Source organism: Oncorhynchus mykiss, chromosome 20 (assembly GCF_013265735.2).
Source record: "Oncorhynchus mykiss isolate Arlee chromosome 20, USDA_OmykA_1.1, whole genome shotgun sequence".
Lineage (NCBI taxonomy): Eukaryota > Metazoa > Chordata > Actinopteri > Salmoniformes > Salmonidae > Oncorhynchus > Oncorhynchus mykiss.
Window position 1 is genome coordinate 2,948,377 of NC_048584.1, and position 24,773 is coordinate 2,973,149.

The 24,773-nt window shown below is 40.7% G+C and overlaps 1 protein-coding gene across 5 annotated transcripts in view; it reads right to left on the reverse strand.

Annotated features, from left to right (window-relative positions):
* Positions 1-24,773, reverse strand: part of LOC110498821 (nebulin-related anchoring protein) — a 111,354-nt gene that overhangs the window by 16,504 nt on the left and 70,077 nt on the right. For all 5 annotated transcript variants that reach the window (XM_021575462.2, XM_036955609.1, XM_036955608.1 and 2 more), the window contains 10 exons: positions 23,563-23,676; positions 22,965-23,162; positions 22,344-22,448; positions 8,017-8,115; positions 7,812-7,916; positions 3,433-3,540; positions 1,284-1,595; positions 848-952; positions 658-756; positions 243-347 (listed from right to left, as the gene is read on the reverse strand). In XM_021575462.2, the coding sequence (XP_021431137.2) occupies positions 243-347; positions 658-756; positions 848-952; positions 1,284-1,595; positions 3,433-3,540; positions 7,812-7,916; positions 8,017-8,115; positions 22,344-22,448; positions 22,965-23,162; positions 23,563-23,676 (1,350 nt within the window). The remainder of the gene's footprint in view (positions 1-242; positions 348-657; positions 757-847; positions 953-1,283; positions 1,596-3,432; positions 3,541-7,811; positions 7,917-8,016; positions 8,116-22,343; positions 22,449-22,964; positions 23,163-23,562; positions 23,677-24,773) is intronic.

Genomic DNA, 24,773 nt, shown 5'->3' on the forward strand with positions numbered 1-24,773 from the left:
AATCTGTGACTGATTTATATGCATTAATGAGAATAAATATGTGCCCGTTATAGCACCACCGTGTGGTCAATCTCAATATGCTTGCATATGTTGAGTCTCACAGTGTTTGGATTTGTCTTGGATATTATGCATCTAAATATTTTGTTTGACATTTTCAGGCCCTGTACACACTCAGATTGACAACTTATGTACAACACATTTGACACAAGGTTGTGATGCAACTGATATTTTTGGTCTCTTACATTGCTAATCTGCTGGGCGTTGATCCTTGCTCTGATGAAGTCTGGGTCGTCGGCATGTAAGGTGTATTTGTGCATGGCGTCCGAGTCTCCAGACTTATACAGCCTCTGTGGTGAGAATAACATTGATAACAATTACACAGAATTTGCCTTTGAAGGGGTCACAGACATACATGGTTTTAAATACTATTGTAAATCTTTCAAATACTTATAGCGTTTGCTTTAGTCTGCCTGGAGTGCCAAATGGGTGGTGTTTGCTCTTTTGAGACTAGGCAAGCTCAATCAAGCTCAGCTGTATATTACATATTTCCCAAATAGTATTTGAAGCCTGGTCTGCTCAAATAGCAAGTTCCATTAGATTTAGTAGCCCTTCACAACAGGACACTGAAGATTTTACAAAATGAATAGGAGCTCATACCTCACTGCACTGGAGGTAGCTGTTCTTAGCATGAACAATGTCTGGAGAGTCCGCCACTTGGGTGAACTTCAGACTGTCTGGCAGTTGACGATATTTCTTCTGCAAGACCAATTCACATGAGGATCAGTCACACACACACACTCTCACTCTCTTATTTCTCAGGTAACACGGCCGCTAGTTGTGTACTTACATTACTGGTGAGTTCTCCGGCTTTCTTTGCCAACTCCATTTGAGGCGCACCCACACCATCCCAGGCCACGCCCTTCATGAAGTTCAGATCCGACTTGTACAGTTTCTAGAAAACAGACGCAGGGAGAGGGTTTCTATTTATACCCTCATATTTACTGACACTCTTATTTGAATATTGTTCTTTGTATTTCCTGAGAAAGACTTTGGTTGAGATGAAAATGTACTATGGTAAAAAATTATTCTATTTGATTGTATTCTCTTCTAGTCTATTCTAAACAATGTTGCACCCTGGGACATGATTTGTTAAATTAATTTGAGGGGAAAGGCCCTGCTCCAATATCCTAATACTTAATAGTATATTTCCCTTAATCATGTTCTCCCTCTCCCCTCCACCCTCCACTCTCCTCTTCCACCCACCCTTCTCCTCGCTGCCTCACCTCGCTCTGCAGGTTATAGGCCTTCTTGGCCCATTGGACTTTAATATCGTCAGGGAGGACAGTGTACGCATGGAGCCTCTTCCTGTAGTCCTGATCGCTGGCCAGAGCTTGGGCGTTCTTGGCTGTCACTAAATTGATCATATCTGGATTGAGGTGGTACTGGCCGCTGGTGGAAAGTGCGTCTTTGCGGTACTCCTGCTCACTCGTCAGCCGGCCCATCTGCATGCAGTGTAGCATGCGCGGGTCATCCAGAATGCTGCGGGCGCCGATGTGCTTGCCCTTATCCAGCAGGTGGTGGTGCTTGTATTGGACCTAGGTTGGTAGAAGGGAAAGAGAAGAGTGAACATTTCATTATTAACACATTATTATATTAACACATTTTTTTTGTTTATTTCCCAACACCCCATTGTATTGTTGTGCACCTCATATACCAAACCCCCCTTTTTTGCACTCAAACACTAAACCCCCCGTTTTGTCCTCAGAACAGCCTCAATTCATCTGGGCATGGACTCTACAAGGTCTGGACCATTCTACAAGGTGGACCATTCTTGATACATACAGGAAACTGTTGAGCGTGAAAAACCCAACAGCGTTGCATACCCCATTCAAATGCACATAAATCTTATGTCTTGCCCATTCACCCTCTGAATGGCACACATACACAATCCATGTCTCAATTGTCTCAAAGCTTAAAAAGCTTCTTTAACCTGTCTCCTCCCCTTCATCTACACTGATTGAAGTGGATTTAATAAGTGACATCAATAAGGGATCATAGCTTTTACCTGGATTCACCTGGTCAGTCTATGTCATGGGAAGAGCAGGTGTTCTTAATGTTTTATATACTCAGTGTGTCTTGCATGCAAATAGGTACTACTGTAGTGGCTAAGGTTCCCAGCTAAGGTTCCTTTTATTTTGTGTCTTTTCATTTACGGTTTTTGTTGGACAATTTTGTGCAGTTTTTGAGTTTCCTTTTTGCCATCATTATCATCCTGGAATCTGTTCAAATAACCTGGAAATAATCAATGCGTTCATTACTCAAACCTTGGAACAACTGTACCTGGGAATAATCAATGCGTTCATTACTCAAACCTTGGAACAACTGTACCTGGGAATAATCAATGCGTTCATTACTCAAACCTTGGAACAAATGTACCTGGAAATAATCAATGCCTTCATTACTCAAACCTTGGAACAACTGTACCTGGAAATAGTCAATGCGTTCATTACTCAAACCTTGGAACAAATGTACCTGGGAATAATTACAATCAAGAAATCTCAAGTTGTTTTATTGGAAGATTTGCATTAATTGGAAATGAGTTGGAACCCTACATCTATTTTGGTGTCTATTATACAACGGGTGGGTCTAATCCTGAATGCTGATTTGGTTAAAACTGCCTTCCAGCCGGTGTCTATTCCACAAGTTACCTCTGGCTAAAGCTATGATGTTAAAATGCCTATTTACTCTGTTCCATCTGACTGCGCAATCCACTAACTCATCAGCCCAGCCAGGCAATTTATAAAATTGATCTCCACTAAGAAAAGCATCTAGACATGATCTCACATTTCTTTTAGACAAAAAATGTAGTTTTCAACAGCTGAGATTCTACCGTTGTTATGGCTTCTGTTCTAATGTTCCAATTCGCCATTTCTATTAGACACCAAAATACAGGTAAGGGTGACGACTCATCTTCCAATAAAACAACTGTACATTTCTTGATTGCAATTATTAACATATTTATTACTCACTAAGTTCAGTTATGAACTCAGTTTCAAGGTTTGAGTAATGAACGCATTGATTATTTCCAGGTTATTTTAACAGATTCCAGGATGATAATGATGGCAAAAAGGAAACTCAAAAAGATACAAAATGATTCAACAAAAACAGCCAAAGGATAAGGAGAGATATGAAATGAAAGACACGGAAATGGTGCCATATTGCCAGCTATAAACTGGTTCTAGGTGTTAGTAACATGAATGGCCACCAGGTGGTACAATAACCTAAATAAAATGGGTTCAAAACATATTTATTTCTCCAGGTAATATTCTTTATATTTCTTACACAATTCTAGCACATTTTCTAATATTTAAAAATGGCTATTACAACTACTGTACTTTCAAAGAGTGCATTCATAAACGGAGTACTACTCACGTCGCTGGCTAAATCCATTGAGGTTTTGGCAGCCTGGAAGGGGATGTCCTGCATGGTCAGTTTGTAGCCCTGAGCCCTTAGAGTGTGCCATGACTCCCTGTACTTGGTCTGAAGAGGAAAACAAACCATCAGTAAGTCCAGGCCCTGGTTTGCCAGAGCCTTCATAAGCCTTAACGTAGACTGGATCAGTTATCATCTAATGTTACAATTGTTCATTGGAGATCCCATCATAAGGTGCGTCATTACACCTGAGCTGTTTGTCAAAATCAACTTACTATCTAGACTCTCTTTCTGATGGTATCTACATTCTGGAAAACGATTACACCTCGCTGCCCAAATCATGTCAGTTTCTGGCCCCATCACTGGCCCCATCAAAATAGAAATATGTGATGCTTTTAACTCTTAATATTTGAGAATTCTACCTTATGGTTTCTACGCAGACTGTAGACAGTGTGGAGCTCAACAGACACTAGGGATCCTTTGCTTTCCTTTAATCAGTTTACAGACAAGGACATGCTTCATTCTTTGCTTACTATAGAAGTTAAGTCCACAGGTTGACCAGTTAGATCCTGGTCATCTAGTTGTGACAGTCCCTCTTATTGTCAAACACATAGCCCATATTTTCTTAGTAATATTTCTTTCTGGGATTATTCCTAAAGAAGGGAAAACAGTGCATGTTTTCCCTCTTCACATCTGCCCGATATCAACACTTTTGTGTTTGGCTAAAGCACTAGAGTTATTGATACATTCTCAAAGTCGCTCCTTCTTTAACAGAAACTGTATCCTAAATACAGTACATATCAATCTGGATTGAGACAAGGACATAGTACCATCTCAGCTGCATCCCTTGTTGTCAACGATATTGTATGCTCTCTTGATTAAAAAAAAAAACGCATTACACTGCCTTGTTTATAAACCTGTTAAAAGCTTTCGACACTATGGATCATTCATTGTTATTACAAAGCGGTCCACTGGCGGACTTGATAGAAATGCATGTGCTTGGTTAAAAAAAACGACCTAATGGATAGCTCTCAATTGCTGACTATGTCATCTCGCAATTCCTCAAAGTCACAAAAGGAGTTCCTTAAGGGTCTATGTTAGGGCCAGTACTATTCACACAGTATTTAAATTATATTGGTTCCATAGTAAATAACTAAGCTACACTTTTATGCTGATGACACTGGGCTGTACACTTCTGCCTCCTCTGTGAACCAGACTATAGCTGATGGCTTTTAACTTCGTACAAAAAACTCTTCTTGACCTTAAACTGGTACTGCATGCAGATAAAAAAGTAGGCCTATATAATATTCTCTAGAGCACAACTTTGACTGTACAGACTTACATATTTGCACGTTAAATGGAACACAAATTGAGCAAGTCCCATAATGTAAATACCTTGGCATTTGGAGTGATGACAAGTTGTAATTTCCAGCCCTTGACTATGGCAACATTATCTATATGAACCCAGCTGCCACTACTTTAAAAACCACTGGATGTTGTTTATCATAGTGCACTCTGCTACGAGTGACCAATTTTGCACACATCACTGTGATCTGTGGGCTGGCCGTCACTGGCAACACAGAGAACGCAACATTGCCTTCTATTCACTTACAAAGCTTTCATGCAGAAACAACCATTTTACCTTACGTCGCTCCTCCTACAGAAGTATGAAATACCTTACTTGCTCACAGGAATGGCTAACTTGAAATTCCTTTTTATTTACTTGCACTAGTGCCATTCAATCATTTTAGGGTTCTGGTAAATGGTTCTGGTAAAGACTAATGTACGTGTCTTTAATCATTATATTTGTATTTTGCATTTCTCATGATCCCACATTTATTGTTGTAATTGTATCACTAATTACTTTGTATTTCTTGCAGCAATTTTTTGTGAAGCAGGGCTCCCTTGCAAAAGAGACGTCAACGGGACTTCCTTGTGTAAATAAAGGTTCAATACAAAGATACAATAGCTGCGAAACCTTTTTAACAAACACTCTAGCTAAGACTTAGGCCAACTAATTTAGCATATCTGATTCAGATCGTTAAGGTCTTGTTGACAGGCAGCTAATTTGCAGAATCAGTTGTGTTAAATTAGGTTTGGACTGAAAACCCACAGGACGGTAGATCTCCAGGAAGAGGGTTGGGCAGCCCTGACCTACATGTTTCAAGCAGACCACCATAATCCCTGTGCCCAAGAATGCCAAGGTAACGTGTCTAAATGACTACCGCCCTGTAGCACTCACAGCTGTAGCCTTTAAATGACTTGAAAGGCTGGTCATCAACACCAACTATAGCTCAGTGTCCAACACCATAGTGCCCTCCAAGCTCATCACTAAGCTCAGGACCCTGGAACTGAACAACTCCCTCTGCAACTGTATCCTGGATTCCTGACGGGCTGCCCCCAGGTGGTGAGGGTAGACAACAACAGATCCGCTATGCTGACCCTCAACACTGGGACCCCTCAAGGGTGTTTGCTTATTCCCATTATGTACTCTCTGTTCACACATGACTACATGGCCGCGCATGACTACAACACCATCATTAAGTGTGTTGACAACACGATGGTGGTTGGCCTGATCACTGACGACAATGAGACAGCCTATAGGGAGGTCAGTGACCTGGCAGTGAGGTGCCAGGACAACAACCTCTACTCTCAACGTCAGCAAGACAAAGGAGCTGATTGTGGAAAAGGAGTGCCGAGCACGCGGGTTGAGAGCTTCCTCTTGCAAAGGAATTATCATGGTCCACACACACCAACACAGTCATGAAAAAGGCACGACAATGCCTCTTCCCCCTCAGGAGGCTGAAAATATTCGACAGATCCTCAAAAGGTTCTACAGATGCACCATTGCATCTCGTCTGGCTGCATCACCACTTGGTATGGCAACTGTTTGGCATCCAACCGCAAATAACTACAGAGGGTAGTGCTGTGTAGCTCAGTTTTTCGAGCATGGCACTTGCAGCACCAGGGTTATGGGTTCGATTCCTGAGGGGGACTGTAAGTCGCTCTACATAAGTGCGGCTGCTAAATGACTAAAATGTAGTGCGTACGGCCCAGTACATCACTGGGGCTTAGCTCCCTGCCATCCAGGACCTCTAGACCAGGCCTTACAAGTTGTCAAAGACAAAGACAGCCCCCTAAGTCATAGGCTGATATCTGTGCTACTGCGTACCAAGCACTACAGATACCAAGTCTGGAACCAACAGGACTCTAAACAGCTTCTAACCCCTAGCCATAAGACTGCTAAATAGTTAGTAGTGTAACTATTTAACTCAGACTGCATCACATATGCTGCTGCTACTGTTTATCATCAATCCTGTTGCCTAGTCATTTTATCCCTAACTACTGTTTAAGTACATATCTACCTCAATTACCTGGTACCCCTCCACATTGATTCAGTACTGGTACCCCAAGTACAGTGCATTCGGAAAGTATTCAGACCCCTTGACTTTTTCCACATTTTGTTACCTTACAGCCTTATTCTAAAATTGATTACATTTTTTGATGCAAGCTTGCTCTTGTTTGCTGCATGTAGGCCTAAAATACCACAGACCAAAGAACTGGTGGGGAGTTTGAAAGGAAAGAGTGTGATCACATTGAATGGTGATGATACATTGATAGACTAACTCATAATGTGTGCTCCGAGGAAGAAACAATGATATAATGGAACAACACCGGCCGAAAACGGCCACATTTTAGTTGAGATTATAATTCTCCAATGGCATTGATCATGGTATTGATCATGGTATTGATCCTGGTATTGATCATGGTATTGATCCTGGTATTGATCATGGTATTGATCATGGTATTGATCATGGTATTGATCCTGGTATTGATCATGGTATTTATTGATCATGGTATTGATCATGGTATTTATTGATCCTGGTATTGATCATGGTATTGATCCTGGTATTGATTATGGTATTGATCATGGCATTGATCCTCTTAAAAAATACATAAGCCAGATTGAAATATTTAAGGGCATGTCCAATGGTCCGCTCTGCCGTTGCTCTCTTGATGCACTGATGATGCACTGATGTTGCACACTGAATGTTGTCAGGCTGGCCTGATTGCATTTACACTGAGCTGAGATCGGAACACAAAGCCAGCTCGTCCACCTCCGGAGGTCCTCAGGAAAATCTGCATTGTTTGCATTTAGACCTGGCATTAACATGCGTTTCTTGTTATGCAAATTATTTTAATGCAAGGTGCAAATTGGGTCTTCTTCCGGAGGTGGTCAGGCTGCGTGTTTTAATCATCTACACCTGATTAAAAATGTGGGCACAATCAGAACATGGACAAGATCAGGACAAAAGTACACTTTGGAACCACGCTAATACAATGAATTGTATCCCGGACTTAGGCTAAGACAGATATACCTCGCTGAAGTTAGCCGCGTTGATCTTAGCCTGTGTTATCTCTGGTCTCTCCAATGTCATTGTGTAGTTATGCCTGTCATTCTCCCCTTTCATCTTGTACAGGCGCTGATGAGAAGAAAATGTTATAAAAAGGATGTTTTGAATGTCTGTTCAGGACTATGTGAAGATATGTCCCCTCAGTGTGACGATAAGTGGCACATCTCACCTCGTTGGTAAGCTTATTGCTGAGTTTGGCATGGACAATGTCTGGTGAGTCTGCGACAGATGTGTGCTTGAAGGAGCAGGGCTGCTGACGGTAGTTTTTCTGTTGGAGAGGAAAGAATGAAGAGGTTAACATTTTCACACCAGTATATTAGGTAGCACTATATAATAACACCTTGCAATGAAGCATGTATAACGGATAAGTAAATAGTTTATTCATGTTTTGTGTGACTAGTGTAATGTCTCACAAAAATATGGACCTTCTAGCAGTACCTGATGCTCGTTGCGGTCTTAAAATAGCCTAGAACATATCAATGATAAAGGAATGAGCACACAACACAGCATGGGTAGCCTTTTGCACTCGTAAAAGGTTGAAAATGACAGATTTGGGCACTGATTAGCACCTAAATTGGAATGCAGTGCCTGGCCAGTAACATGCTATAAATGATGTCAGGGCTCTGGCTCTGCACTTCACTTCACTTTGTTGTATGGGTTGTGACTGACAGCCGTTCTGAATATGAGCACCGCACACACCAAGAAGTTTCCCTCCTGGGAATTGGGCAACTTTTGCACAGTTTTTGTTGTCTGAGTGAGGGAAATGCTGTAAGAGTACTCAATATATTTTGAAAGATGAGACATTGATGATTATAATAGATACCACTAACTGTAATCATCATGTGCGCTCAGAGGAATTGAGCTAGAAATGCCAATGGTACAGATGTTGCTGTTTATATTCAGAACCACATTCCTGTAAAGATGAAATACTGTTGAAGTAATATGGCTACAGGTTCATCTGCCTCACCCTAAAACCCACTCTGGTGGGAAGCTGCAATAAACCACCAAGTGCTAACAGTCAGTGTCTGGATAACATGTGTGAAATGCTTGATAATGTATGTGGTATAAACAGAGGTATATTTTCTGGGTGATATAAATATTAACGGTCTTTCATCGAGCTGCCCACTCAGGAAAAAACTTCAGACTGTAACCAGTACCTGCAACCTGGATCAGGTTGTCAGTCAACCTACCAGGGTATTTACAAACAGCACAGGAATGAAATCATCAACATGTATTGATCACATCTTCACTAATGTTACAGAAATCATCTGGAAAGCAGTATCCAGAAAAATAGGATGTAGTGATCACAGTATAGTAGCCATATCTAGGAAAACCAAAGTTCCAAAGGCTGGGCCTAATATAGTGTATAAGAGGTCAGGCTGGGCCTAATATAGTGTATAAGAGGTCAGGCTGGGCCTAATATAGTGTATAAGAGGTCAGGCTGGGCCTAATATAGTGTATAAGAGGTCATACAGTAAGTTTTGTAGTGATTCATATGTTGATGATGTAAATAATATTTGTTGGTCTGAGGTGTGTAATGAAGAGCAACCAGAAGCTGTTCTTGACACATTTATGAAATTGCTTATTCCAGTTACTAATAAGCACTCACCCAGTAAGAAAAGGACTGTAAAAACTGTTAAATCCCTGTGGATTGATGAGGAATTGAAAACTTGTATGGATGAGAGGGATGAGGAAAAAGGAATGGCAAATAAGTCTGTCTGTACAACTGATTGACAAATGTATAGCGAATTGATAAATCATGTGACTAAACTGAATAAAAAGAAGAAACTACACTATGAAACAAAGATAAATGAAGTAAAGAATTATAGTAAAAAGCTTTAGAGCACCTTAAATTACATTTTGGGGGGGAAAGGAAAACAGCTCCAGCATTCATTGAATCAGATGGCTCATTCATCCCAAAACCAACTGATTTTGCCAAATACTTTCATTATTTTTTCATTGGCAAGATTAGCAAATTTAGGCATGACATGCCAGCAACAAACACTGACACTACACATCCAAGTATATCTGACCAAATTATGAAAGACAAGCAAAATTCTGTAAATTTAGTATGAAAGACGTGAACAAATTATTGTTGTCTATCAACAATGACAAGCCACCAGGGTCTGACAATTTAGATGGAATATTACTGAGGATAATGCCTGACCAATAAACCCGTTACCAACCCTTAATAAACTTATGGAAAAAATTGTTTGACCAGATACAATGCTATTTCACAGTAAACAAATTGACAACAAACATTCAGCATGATTATAGGGAAGGACACTCAACAAGCTTAGCACGTACACAAATGAAGAGAAATTGATGACAGTCTGCTGCAGGAAAAACATGTGTTTTATGGCTTTACACCCCCTGCTATATTGTGGATAAAGAGTTACCGTTCTAACAGAACACAGAGTGTGTTCTTCAATGGAAGCCTCTCCTTCATAATCCAGGTAGAATCAGGAATTACCCAGGGCAGCTGTCTAGGCCCCTTACTTTTTCAATCTTTACTAACAACATTCAGTAAAGCCAGTGTGTCTATGTATGCAGTTGACTCAACACTATACACGTCAGCTACGACAGCGAATGAAATGACTGCAACACTCAGAGCTGCAGTTCATTTCAGAGTGGGTGGCAAGGAATAAGTTAGTCCTAAATATTTCTAAAACTAAAAGCATTGTATTTGGGACAAATCATTCACTTAACCCTAAAACATCAATTAAATCTTGTAATAAATAATGTGGACATTGAGCAAGTTGAGGTGACTAAACTGCTTGGAGTAACCCTGGATTGTAAGCTGTCATGGTCAAAACATATTGATACAACAGTAGCTAAGATGAGGAGAAGTATGTCCATAATAAAGCTCTGCTTCTTAACACTATCAACAAGGCAGGTCCTACAGGCTCTAGTTTTGTCTCACATGGACTACTGTTCAGTTGTGTGGTCAGGTGCCACAAAAAAGGACTTTTGAAAAAAAAAATTGCAATTGGCTCAGCAAAGGGCAGCACGGCTGGCTCTTGGACGTACACCGAGAGCTAATGTTAATAATATGCATGTCAATCTCTCCTGGCTGAAGTGGAGGAGAGGTTGACTTCATCACTGCTTGGATTTATGAGAGGAGGTATTAAGATGTTGAATGCACCGAGCTGTCAGTTTGAATTACTGGTGTACAGCTCGGACAACCATGCATACCCCACAAGGCATGCCACCAGAGGTCTCTTCACAGTCCCCAAGTCCAGAACAGAATATGGGAGGCACGCAGTACTACATAGAGTCATGACTACATGGAACTCTATTCCACATCAAGTAACTGAAGCAAGCAGTCGAATCAGATTTAAAAAACAGATAAAAATACACCTTATGGAACAGCGGGGACTGTGAAGCAACACAAACATTGGCACAGACACATGCACACACACACACGATAACATATGTACTACACACACACGTACATATGGATTTTGTACTGTAGATATGTGGTAGTGGAGGAGTAGTGGCCTGAGGGCACACAGTGTGTTGTGGAATTTTTGCTGGACCTCAGGAAGAGTAATGGGGATCCATAATAAATACAAATACTGCATAAAGCAAGTCAAACACCAATGAGTCCAAATGTGCACTTCACATCTCCATATCATAAAACTCATGTCATATACCGTGGCAACGTTTATGATCACGATGTTTGATGTACAGTCACAAGATGACATGGCGTCATACCCTGGGTTGTTCTGAACAGAATCAGCCTGTTAGTCTATTGTGAATAAATGTTGCCGCAGGACACGCACCTGAATGCACTCATGACTCCTTTGTATGCGCACCAAAATTACAATCTGTTTCTCTGAATTGCCTTGTCAAAGCCTAACACTGTAGGATTGCATTTTATCATTTTGCTAGTCATATTGGCTATAGAACAAGCTTTTAAATGATGCCGACCTGAACAAGATTGCGATATATAATGGGCTGTGTTGGATTGCGTAAACAACAACAGTAATTGTGTGATGGTGGAGATCCAGTGTTGTGTTCCGAAACAAAACTACATGTGTGCTCTAGTTCCTGAACGGCACTAGGAGATAAAAAAAAGATTTAAAAAAGCACCTTACAGTTCAAGACTCTTCTTACGGTCATAGAAGTGCATTGAAATTACTTAGGAACCGCAAACATTCACTCAAACCATTGTAAGTAAATGTTTTGTCATATGTTGCACCTGCCCCACATTTTCAAATAATAATCTTATCATGTTACTAATCATTTCCCCATAATCTCCAAACGGTTCGCTTTCAATTGCTACCATGCTTTTGCACATGGTGTTCATATTTCTTCTGTAGGATAGAAATTGTAGAAATTGCAAATTTATAACAAAAAAAACATGAAATATAACATTGACATAAGTATTCAGACCCTTTACGCAGTACTTTTTTGAAGCACCTGTTGCAGCGATTACAGCCTCAAGTCTTCTTGGGTATGATGTTACAAGCTTGGCACGCCTTTACTGGGAAGTGTCGCTGCACAGCTATTTTCAGGTCTCTTCAGAGATGTTTAAGTGGGTTCAAATTCGGGCTCTATCGGGGCCACTCGAGGACTTTCAGAAACTTGTTCCTAAGAAACTCCTGCGTTGTCTTGGCTGTGTGCTTAGGGTTGTTGTCCTGTTGGAAGGTGAACCGTCGCCCTAGTCTGAGGTTCTGAGCACTCTGGAGCAGGTTTTCATCAACAGTCTCTCTGTTCTTTGCTCCATTCATCTCTCTCTTGATCCTGACTAGTCTCCCAGTCCATGCCACTGAAAAACATCCCCACAGCATGATGACCATCTGGTTTGGTCACCTCCCTGACCAAGGCCCTTCTCCCCCGATTGCTCATTTTGTCCGGGCGGGCAGCTCTAAGAAGAGTCTTGGTGGTTCCAAACTTCTTTCATTTAAGCATGATGGAGGCCACTGTGCTCTTGGGGACCTTCAATGCTGCATACATTTTTTGGTACCCTTCCCCAGATCTGTGCCTCGACATAATCCTGTCTCAGAACTCTACGGACAACTACTTTGACCTCATGGCTTGGTTTTTGCTCTGACATGCACTGTCAACTGTGGGACCTTAGAAAGACAGGTGTGTGCCTTTCCAAATAATTTCCAATCAATTGAATTTACCACAGGTGGACTCCAATCAAGTTGTAGAAACATCTCAAGCATGATCAATGGAAACAGGATGGACCTGAGCTCAATTTTGAGTCTCATAGCAAAGGGGCTGAATACTTATTTAAATAAGGTAGTTCACTTTTTTATTTTGAATAAATTTGCTAAAATTATAATTTTCGCTTTGTCATTATGGGGTATTATGAAAAGATTGAGCTATTTAATCCATTTTAGAATAAGGCTGGCACATAAATTTTTTTTGGAAAAGTCAAGGGGTCTGAATACTTTCCGAATGCATTGTAGGTCAATTCCCACAAGTTTATTTCCAAAAGACCATATCCACAAATTGTTCATATGTGTTTTTTTCATCAGAAATGAATGTTTACCTTGTGTGTGTAAAATATTAGTCCTCAGATTTTTTAAGATGTGTATTACAATGGGCTTTGTTAAAAAAACTATATATCCATTGTTTACGATGTATGTATCCTGCTGGAATGAAATGTTCATATCCTGTATATTGAGCATATACAGTACATTCATCACATCATAAATCTAGCCTCATGCTATAGTGTTTGGTTAGAGTTAGGCCTTGTCCCAAATGGCAACCAATTCCCTATATCGTGCCCAGAGCCACTGGGTTAACGTAGTTTCTCTGGAGAATACAGTCATTCCACCTTCAAAACACTAGCTTCCTTTCCTTATGCAGTGATCCATCTATAGTTATATACCGTATTTAGCCACTATTTATGAACTTTTTATAAAAATGCATCATAAAATAGCCTAACAATGGGGAAAAAGTAGTCTGCTCGAGGATACATTTACCCACTATTTATTGTTGAACTCAACGGGTTTTGTCTGGCAATAGCCTACACAAATGGGCTGAAATATACAAGGGAAATGAAATCCAACTTGAGACTCCCCTGGGGTCCTTTTGTGTGTGCAAACGTTTTCACCGTGGCCTATAGGTCTAGGTTGCGGGTCCGACTGTGTTCTATGCTCAGTATTGCAGATCCAGACGGTCTTTCCTGAGACGTTGTGCATTATATGTCCATGCAATGAAGGAGAATGAGAGGCTCAAGAGATGTTACAGAACATTCTTAAACAATAACATTCAATTTTATCTTTATTTAAGTTAAGAACAAATTCTTATTTTCAATGACAGCCTGTTCAGGCGCAGAACGACAGATTTTTACCTTGTCAGCTCAGGGGTTTGAACTTGAAACCTTCCGGTTACTAGTCTAACGCTCTAACTACTAGGCTACCCTGCCTCCCCAATGTCCAGCAATGCAATTACATTGAACGTTACAAATTGGGAAACTCCATTCGATTTGTATTATTATATTCCTATATTATTTACAAATCTCATGACATGACTATGAGATGTAGGGGAGTATATTTAACTGAGCCTGCTAGCTAACAAAATTTCAGCTAGACAGCCATTGTTGTGAAGTAAGCGAAATGATTTGAAATAACAACAGGTAGCTACAGTAGGTAAACGACTACAAAGTCATTTAAATGACAATAAATAAAGGTTAACTTGCATGTTTTCCTCTGTCCGGTGGCACCACAATGGGGCATTTGATTTGCGAACTCATCACATGATTAGTGTCTCCTCAACATCACAAAAAATAAAGTTCTCCCAGGTCAGTTTATAAAAAATAAAAATCATAGTAATGTTATACTATAAAAGTCTCAACTTATTTGGGTTGAAAATGTGTTTTTTAAAAGATGTTCCAAGGACCCCAATGCAAGTCACTGTATATGAAAAAACATATTGGCTTATAGAGCAGAAACTATGCTGGTTGCCGCAGTAACCAGTAGGTTGACCAGTTGACTCAGTAGGGTCTCTCTCTCTCTCGAAAGTATGCATGATGTCTTTTCATGGGGCTCTGAATAGTACGACGCGTTGCTGACCTTTTTACTCCACCCATCCCATTGGTGGCCCCAATGCAAATCACTATATATGGAATACACAATCATCACATGTGTGATTACTGCGCTACAGAAAACCCTCTAACCAAACAACAGGGCAGGGCATTGTGTGTGAATTAAACTGTGAATTAACAGTGAATGAATGGGCAAATACACTCTAAACCTAAGTTTCTTAAATTTTTCACAGACCTCAAAAGTAATCTCATGATGTGCTTTTATCCAATGCGATTTACAGTCATGCGTAAAAATTTGTTCACGCATGGGTGGTCCAGGGAATCGAACCCACTATCCTGGCGTTGCAATGCCCTATCAATATGCATCACAAGGTTATTAATGCTTTGTGAAGCCTCAATTTAATATCGTTTATAAGGCCTTTATCAAGCGGTGCTTATACCACCCTTTATAAAGCACAGGTTTATGTCACATTTGACATTGGTGGTTATGTCACTCAGTTATGCCACATTTACGAAACCTTTATAAAGCATGACATACGGTTATAGATTATATGTAACACATTTATGTAGTGTTTTAGTCCTGACTGCTGACAAAATTGTTCAGCAATATTTCGCCCTTTGGTGGGCATCACCTGAACCAATTTATCCTGAAATATAGGTCTATTACTTCTACATTCTTATACTCAAATATGATTTGATTTAAATCAGCCTTCCATTTCCGATACTTCTGAAAGGTTGATCATTCATTGGGGATGGGAGTAGAGCACATAGACACATCTGTCTAGTATCATAACCACTTGACATAGTAACAGCGAGAGATCAACTGATCTGCTGGTTTATTATTGTGTGTTTTTGGTTGCAATGAAGTTTGTTAATGCGCAGGTGCATGTCATCTCCTGTTTGTGGCATTTTAAGAAATCCAGCGGGAACCTGCATGTTCAAGGTCCATTCTTGGACCATTCTTGATACGCACAGGAAACTGTTGAGCGTGAAAAACGCAGCACGTTGCAGTTCTTGACACAAACCGGTGTGCCTGGCAACTTCTACCACACCCCATTCAAAGGCACTTGACCGTTCAACCTCTGAATGGCACAGACACAATCCATGTGTCAATTATCTCAAGGCTTAAACATCCTTCTTTAACCTGTCTACTCCCCTTAATCTACACTGATTGAAGTGGATTGAACAAGTGACATCAATGAAGGATCATATCTTTCACCTGGTCACTCTATGTCATGGAAAGAGCAGGTGTTCTTAATGCTTTGTACACTCACTGTATATGTAATAATTTTGGACTAAACTGACCCTTTAAGGTCTGCCTCTTCGGTGCAATCAGGACTTCATATATGACATTTTATTCACAAAAGCTGTTGTAAAACAACTGTTGCATGACGTAAGGAAAAGTTGTAATGTGAATGATTTGCTAATGTTGTCAACCTCGCAAAAGCGAACTAATCATAAAATAGGGAGATGTATCCTACACACAGCTGGCCTGACGGGACTGTTTTTCTAGTGGATTTTGATTCCTTGATTACTACTGATGTGCGATTGAGGTAGAAACAGCTATGATTTGTAGGATTTTTCTTTTACAATACCCATGTAAGAATGCTGTTCAACAACTACAACTCAGCCTGCAACAACATACTCATCACTAAGCTCAGGGCCCTGGGTATAAACCCCTCCCTGTGCAATTAGATCCTGGACTTCCTGATGGGCCGACCCCAAGTGGTGAAGGTAGGCAACAACACTTCTGCCATGCTGATCCTCAACACGGAGGCCCCACAGGGGTGCGTGCTCGGCCCCCTCCTGTGTTCTCTGTTCACCCATGACTGCGTGGCCACCCACGTCTCCAACTCAATCATCAAGTTTGCTGATGACACAACAGTGGTAGGCCTGATTACCAACAGCGATGACACAGCCTACATGGAGGAGGTGAAAGCCCTGGCAGAGTGGTGCCAGGAACATAACCTCTCCCTCAACGTCAACAAAACGGAGGAGCTGATTGTGGAACGCATGAAACCGCAGAGAGCACACCCCAATCCACATCAATGGGGAGAGAGTCAAAAGCATCAAGTTCCTCGGCATGCACATCACTGACAACCTGAAATGTTCTCTTCACACAGACAGCGTGGTGAAGGCGGCGCGACAGCGTGGTGAAGGCGGCGCGACAGCGTGGTGAAGGCGGCGCGACAGCACCTCTTCAACCTCAGAAGACTGAAGAAATTTGGCTTGGTCCCTAAGACCCTCCCAAACTTCCACAGATGCACCTGGTACGGCAATTGAACGGTCCGCAACCGCAGGGCTCTCCAGAGGGTCAACCCAACGCATCACTGGGGGCACACTGCCTGCCCTCCAAGACATCTACAGCACCCGATGTCACAGGAAAGCAAAAGAAGATCATCAAGGATCTCAGTCACCTGAGCCGTGGCCTGTTCACCTGCTACCATCTAGAAGGCGGAGAGTACAGGTACATCATAGCTGGGACCGACAGACTGAGAAACAGCTTCTATCTCCCGGCTGTCAGACTGTTAAACAGTCACCATTAGCCTTAGTCACTGTTCTCTTTTCATCTATAAAGCCCTCTTACAAAAACTCCCATTTTACCTAACATCATTAATTACCTTTAGACGAACAAGTTACCACACACAGGCTCATGCATGGCTAACTCTGGAAATTCCTTCGGTCTCTACTAGTGTTGTCACGATACCATCATTTTGACTTAAATACCGATACCAGGTTTAGTATCACAATACCATCATTTTGACTTAAATACCGATACCAGGTTTAGTATCACGATACCATCATTTTGACTTAAATACCGATACCAGGTTTAGTATCACAATACCATCATTTTGACTTAAATACCGATACCAGGTTTAGTATCACGATACCATCATTTTGACTTAAATACCGATACCAGGTTTAGTATCACGATACTCGATACCAAAACGATACTCGATACCAAAACTCGATGCCAAAACAATATTACAGCAAAAAAAGAAAGCGTATTAGCTAAAGTCACAAAATAACCACTGGGCTTTTTTTAAACAATATGTTGATAACTGGTAGAACTAAAATAACAAATAAAATATGTTATATTCTATATCAAATGTATTTTTAAAATAAAACAATATTAAATGACAGAACAGAATAAAATAACGTTGTCGAGAATGATGCACTAACAGACTCACATACTTTATTTTCATTTCAACCCTTTGATGCCTGTCACGGCGTCATCGGAATGAGACCAAGGTGCAGCGTGGTGAGCATACATTTTCTCTTATTTGTAAAAATGTCACCAACAAAACAAGAAATAACAAAAATGACCGTGAAGCTTACAAAGGCTATAGTGCCCCTAACAAAGACAACTTCCCACAATGACAAAATGGGAAAAGGCTGCCTAATCTGATTCCCAATCGGAGACAACGATAGACAGCTGTCCCTGATTGAGAGCCATACCCTGCCAAAACATAGAAATACAAAAACATAAAAAACAGAACGCCCACCCAAATCACACCCTGACCAAACCAAAATAGAGACATAAAAAGGCTCTCTAAGGGCAGGGGGTGACAATGTCTATGATGTACTAAGTGCCTTTGTCACGCCCTGACCTTAGAGAACCGTTTTATTTCTCTATTTGGTTAAGTCAGGGTGTGATTTGGGGTGGACATTCTATGTTGTGTATTTCTATGTTGGCCTGATATGGTTCCCAATCAGAGTTGTCTGATTGGGGATCATATTTAGGCAGCCCTTTTTCCCACTTTCTGGTGTGGGATCTTGACTATGTTTAGTTGCCTGTCTGCACTAATTTGTATAGCGTCACGTTACGTTCCTTGGTTTTGTTAAGCGTTTCATTAATTAAAAAAGAATGTACGCATACCACACTGCGCCTTGGTCTCACTCATACGACGAACGTGACAGCCTTGCTCATAGGTGTTGATTCACTTGATCCCATCTCACTGCAGCTCTCTGACCCACTTATTGCAGGACCCATGACCTATAATTTTTACTTGACAATTCTACTGTCATTCCTATCATCTGGAAAGTGGCACATGTCCTCCCTCTACATAAAGGAGGAGATCCTTCTGACTTAAATAACTCCAGTCTAATTTCCAAGTTATCTTGCCTTTCTAAAGTTTTAGAATCCCTGACTAACTTTCAGCTAAGAACTTTTTTTAACTTCTCACTCTATTCTTAATGTGAACCAATCCAGTTTTAAACATGGACACAGAACAGTTTCAGCTGCTACGCCTGTTTTAGATATGTTTATTTGCTTGGAATAAAAATAATTGTGCTGCCTTATTTATAGACCTTTCCAAGGCCTTCGACCGTCTTGACCACTACATTCTCATTCAAAGGCTGACTGAAATAGGCCTGGATCAGGCTTCTTGCAACTCGTTTGAGAATTATATGTTAGATAGGACACAATGGGTGATTTCTGATGGTGTCTAGTTTCCTGTACTGCAGGGGTTGGTATTGGGATCTGCTCTCTTTACTATGTATATCAAAAAATATTGTCAGTATTTATACATTGGGTGGTTCTCCCATTGATCGGGTTCCCACCTATACATTTCTGGGCATCTGGATTGACAAAGAGTTCATGTTTACAAAAGATGGGGATGAGCTAGTTAAAAAGCTATAATTTAAAGTGGGCTTCTTTTTTAGAAATAGATCTTGCCTCACCCTAAATAGCAGGAAGCAGATTGTACAGTCAACTTTCCTGCCAGTTCTTGATTATGGTGATACCATTACCCAGATTGCAGCAGCCACTACTCTTAAACCTTTGGATGCAGTTTTAATACTCACCATTGCATCCTGTATCAAAAGGTTGGCTGGTCCTCATTAAATTCACAAATATTAATTAATTACGCCCTTTGTTTACAAAGCCCTACTACACAAGCTTCCAACTGACCTAACTTGGTTTCTAACGTATAAAAGAAAGAGATACCAAACCCTTTCACTGGGTGGCTGAACTCTTCAGATTAGTCGGATCTCCAGGAAGGTAAATCCCCTTTTAGTTTCCCCTCTCCACATGTTTGGAATCACCTACAAAATGAATTACATTTGGATTCCCTCTAGGGCACTTTAAAACCCTGATGATAAATGAGTTCACGAGGTGTGCAATTGTTTTTGATTTATTGATGTAGTAACTAGTTTATGATGGCTGTGATGTTGGTGATGTTCTGGTGTAGTGTACTTGTTATTTTGTTATATATGGTCTCAGGGCGCCATTGAAAATGAGCCCCTCATCTCAATTGAGCTCCCCTGATTAAATAAAAAGTTCATGAAAAATTACAGGAGACATTTGACATAAGTACTGTAAGTAACACAAATTCTAATACCGATGTGTTTTTCATGTTATAGTTCAGAAAAAGTACCAAAGTTTCAGTACAGCGTGCAACAGTAGTCTCTATAGGTAAATCAGCTTTTAGTCGTTTTTTTTGCACCATACTTACGGAATAATCTTCAAACTTCTCTGTTTTGGTGCCTCTAGGTCAATTCAGACAGCAGATTGAGGACCTTGTGTTTGTTTTCTATGATCATGTTTTGTTTTTCTGTTTTACATTTAATTTGATGTGTATATTTTTGTAATTACAGGGTGCATCTGTAAAAAAGAGACCTTGGTCTCAGCATAACTATGTAAAAAAGAAAGGTTAAAATATATATACAGTGGGGTCCAAAATTATTGACACCCTTGATAAAGATTACCAAAAATAAATATTTAAAATACTGAGCTAGATAATGTATGCAAAAAAAATAGGGAAATTACGTATATTATTTTATACTAATACAATTGCTCAGAGAAAGAGATTTTGTTTATCAAGTAATTCTATATTTTTTCAAAAAGATAGGGCTCAAAATTATTGACACCCATGTTTTGAATACCTTACGAGGATAACGGCACTGAGCCTTTTTCTCAAATGTTTCCACAGAATCTTTCCAGATCATTGATATCCTTCATCTGAGCTTATGGACTGCCCTCTTCAGTGCAAACCACAGGTGTTTAATGGGGTTCAATCCGGAAACAGAGATGGCCACCGCAAAATGTTTTCTTTGCAAGCATTTCTTTGTGGATTTTGATGTGTGCTTGGGGTTATTGTCTTGCTGGAAGATCCATTTGCGGCCAAGTTCCAGCCTGCCGCAGAAGCCACCAGGTTTATGGCTAAAATGTCCTGGTACCGGGTAAAGTCCATGATGCCGTTGACCTTAAAGCCCCAGGACCAGTCGATAATAACCCCATAACATCAAGCATCCACAGTAGGGATGGGGTTCTTTTCTGCTCATACATTTTTCATTTCAACACCAAAACCACCACTGGTGTGCATGGCCAAAGAGCTCTATTTTCATGTCATCCAACAAATGTGAACACCTGGAGTTTGCTACACGGCAGATTGGAACCGATGCCTTGGTCAGATGACATGAAAATAGAGCTCTTTGGCTACACACACTAGTGGTGGATTTGGCATTGAAATGAGAATGCATAAGCAGAAAATAACCCCACACCTCCTGTAAAATATGGTGGTGGATCTTTGATGTTATGGGGCTATTTAGCTTCCAATGGTCCTGGGGCCATTGTTAAGGTCAACAGCATCATGAACTTGGCTACTTGGCGAATGCATTGGGAAAGATAACATAAACAGCCTTCATTGAGGAGAGGGGAGGCTATGCTTGGTTATTAATCAAATGTAACGAAATATGAAAAAAAGTTTCTAAATACAAAGTTCACCAGCACAAAAATAACATATCTTGTTCCATGAGCATATAGGCACTGTTCATCATGGCTGGATAGGCTGCGATTCCACTCTAAAAATCCATGCCATTACCAACTGTGTTACCTCTAGGACGTGCTTTTTGTGGGTCTTAATTCTCCCCATTTGCTCTGTATGAAACTGTCACTTGTTTTTAAGGACACACCTCAAATATTGCTACCCCTCTCCCTCAGCGAAAGTGAGCTGATGCTAGACAGGTAAATTGCTGAACATGGTGCAAGGGGTGGGAAATTCCAGAGTGCCAGTTGTTACATGCCAAAATTGCCAACTAACATGCATTTGACAAGAGCACTGCCTTAGCGCCAGCCGAAAAAGCCCAGAGACTGTGATGTTGAAACAATTTAACATATAATAATACACCCCATTTAGCAGACACTTTTATCCAAATCAACTTTCAGTCATGTGTGCACTGCATACATTTCAACATTCTATTTCTATGGTTAACATACTATACTTAATAAGTCCAATGGTATCTTTAGTGACCACAAAGAGTCAGGACCTCAGTTTAGCCTCTCATTTGAAAGACGGTCGGAGGGCTAGAGCAGTTGCCTAAATGGTACTGACAATGCACCTTTTAAAGGCAAGATCGCACTCATGGTAAGCGCTGCGGAGTCAAGTACAATGCGCTTGTCGATTACTCTGCTTTGATTTAATTCTGGCCCAAGTCTCCCCTGGGTGGCAGCTAAGGACAGAGTTATAGAAGAGTGGAGTTTGACTCACCTCACTAATAAGGTCTGTGGCCCTTTTGAAGCCCTCCATCTGGAGGGCCCCGGTGCTGATCCAGGCTACACCACGCAGGTAGTTCAGGTCAGCGCGGTACACTTTCTGAGGGCCACATGCACACACACAAAATGATTGGTTCAATATGCAAAGTAGCACACTGCTATCTAACAAACTATCGAACACAATACACAAAAGAGTGTTCAATGTGCTTTAAATGTTCTTTGAAACTGTAGGGAATAACGCTCCTCTATCCAGAGACGTTCAATCACCAGTCTAGAAACAGAACCCCTCTTATAACGTCTAAACACTACGAGAGAAGGTTCCCTGAACATAGATTGGTATTTTATTTGACTGTCTTATTGTTCTAGAAACGTTCTGACAACAGCAACGTCTTTTACATTTTAATTCTATATCAATATATGAATAACTGAGCAAATGGCAGCTACAGCAGGAAAAAGTTACTGGTTAGCTGGGGTGTATTCATTGGTGCACACTGTAGAAAACCATAGCATAACGTTTTTCAATGAAAACAAGAGTTTCTTATTGGACAAATGTAGGTCCCTCCCAGTTTCAACCATTTGGTTCCTAGTGAATAGACCCCTGGTGAGGGGTTGTTACCTCGCTCTGTAGTTGGTAGGCTCTCTTAGCGGCCTGCACCTTCATGTCATCGGGTTGAGTAGTGTACTGGTGGAGTGTAAGCCGGTAGTCCTGCTCACTGGCCAGGGTCTGGGCCTTTTTAGCATGGGCCATCTCCAACATGTCCATAGAAAGGTGGTACTGAGAGCGCTTATTCACAGAGTCCTGCTTATACTTGATCTGCAAATAGAGAGCGACAAAGAATACAATTACACCGTGTCCTCTAACAGTGCATGTCCGCATATATCACTTACACTACACCATTTCAATACACTCAACATTTAACGCTCTGCAGTCTTTTTCAATCCATTGGTGTTTGAGCATCAGGGTGTGCACATTTTTTCTCTAACAGGAACACACCTGATTAAATTAATCAAATGCTCGGAAATAGTTTAATCAGATGGATTGTTGGTGGACTAGAACACACCCCTGGGGGTTTCTACCAGGAATTGGTTGAGAAACACTGCCTTACTGTATGAAGTGTATTAATCTACACTCCAATCACTCCCTTTCATACTACACCCTATACACCCATATTACTCTGATACAAACCCATTGCTCATGTTGAGCTGGTACTCACGTCACTCTGCAGTTTACTGGCATTCACAGAGTGAGACATGTTCATGTCGTTCTCCAGTCCCTTCAGTCCAATCATATGCCCCTTGGTCTTTTCAAACTGCTCCTTGTACTTGTGCTATAACAAATGTTTTATTTACGTACAATATGTTTTATGTACTGTATGTTCAGATGTTTCACAGAGAGGATCACTTTGGAAATACACGTTTAAATAATGCTTTTAAATTATATAGTCTGGAATCAAATTTCACCCAAAATAGAATATACAGTGCCTTGCGAAAGTATTCGGCCCCCTTGAACTTTGCGACCTTTTGCCACATTTCAGGCTTCAAACATAAAGATATAAAACTGTATTTTTTTGTGAAGAATCAACAACAATTGGGACACAATCATGAAGTGGAATGACATTTATTGGATATTTCAAACTTTTTTAACAATTCAAAATCTGAAAAATTGGGCGTGCAAAATTATTCAGCCCCCTTAAGTTAATACTTTGTAGCGCCACCTTTTGCTGCGATTACAGCTGTAAGTCGCTTGGGGTATGTCTCTATCAGTTTTGCACATCGAGAGACTGACATTTTTTCCCATTCCTCCTTGCAAAACAGCTCGAGCTCAGTGAGGTTGGATGGAGAGCATTTGTGAACAGCAGTTTTCAGTTCTTTCCACAGATTCTCGATTGGATTCAGGTCTGGACTTTGACTTGGCCATTCTAACACCTGGATATGTTTATTTTTGAACCATTCCATTGTAGATTTTGCTTTATGTTTTGGATCATTGTCTTGTTGGAAGACAAATCTCCGTCCCAGTCTCAGGTCTTTTGCAGACTCCATCAGGTTTTCTTCCAGAATCGTCCTGTATTTGGCTCCATCCATCTTCCCATCAATTTTAACCATCTTCCCTGTCCCTGCTGAAGAAAAGCAGGCCCAAACCATGATGCTGCCACCACCATGTTTGACAGTGGGGATGGTGTGTTCAGGGTGATGAGCTGTGTTGCTTTTACTCCAAACATAACGTTTTGCATTGTTGCCAAAAAGTTCCATTTTGGTTTCATCTGACCAGAGCACCTTCTTCCACATGTTTGGTGTGTCTCCCAGGTGGCTTGTGGCAAACTTTAAACAACACTTTTTATGGATATCTTCAAGAAATGGCTTTCTTCTTGCCACTCTTCCATAAAGGCCAGATTTGTGCAATATACGACTGATTGTTGTCCTACGG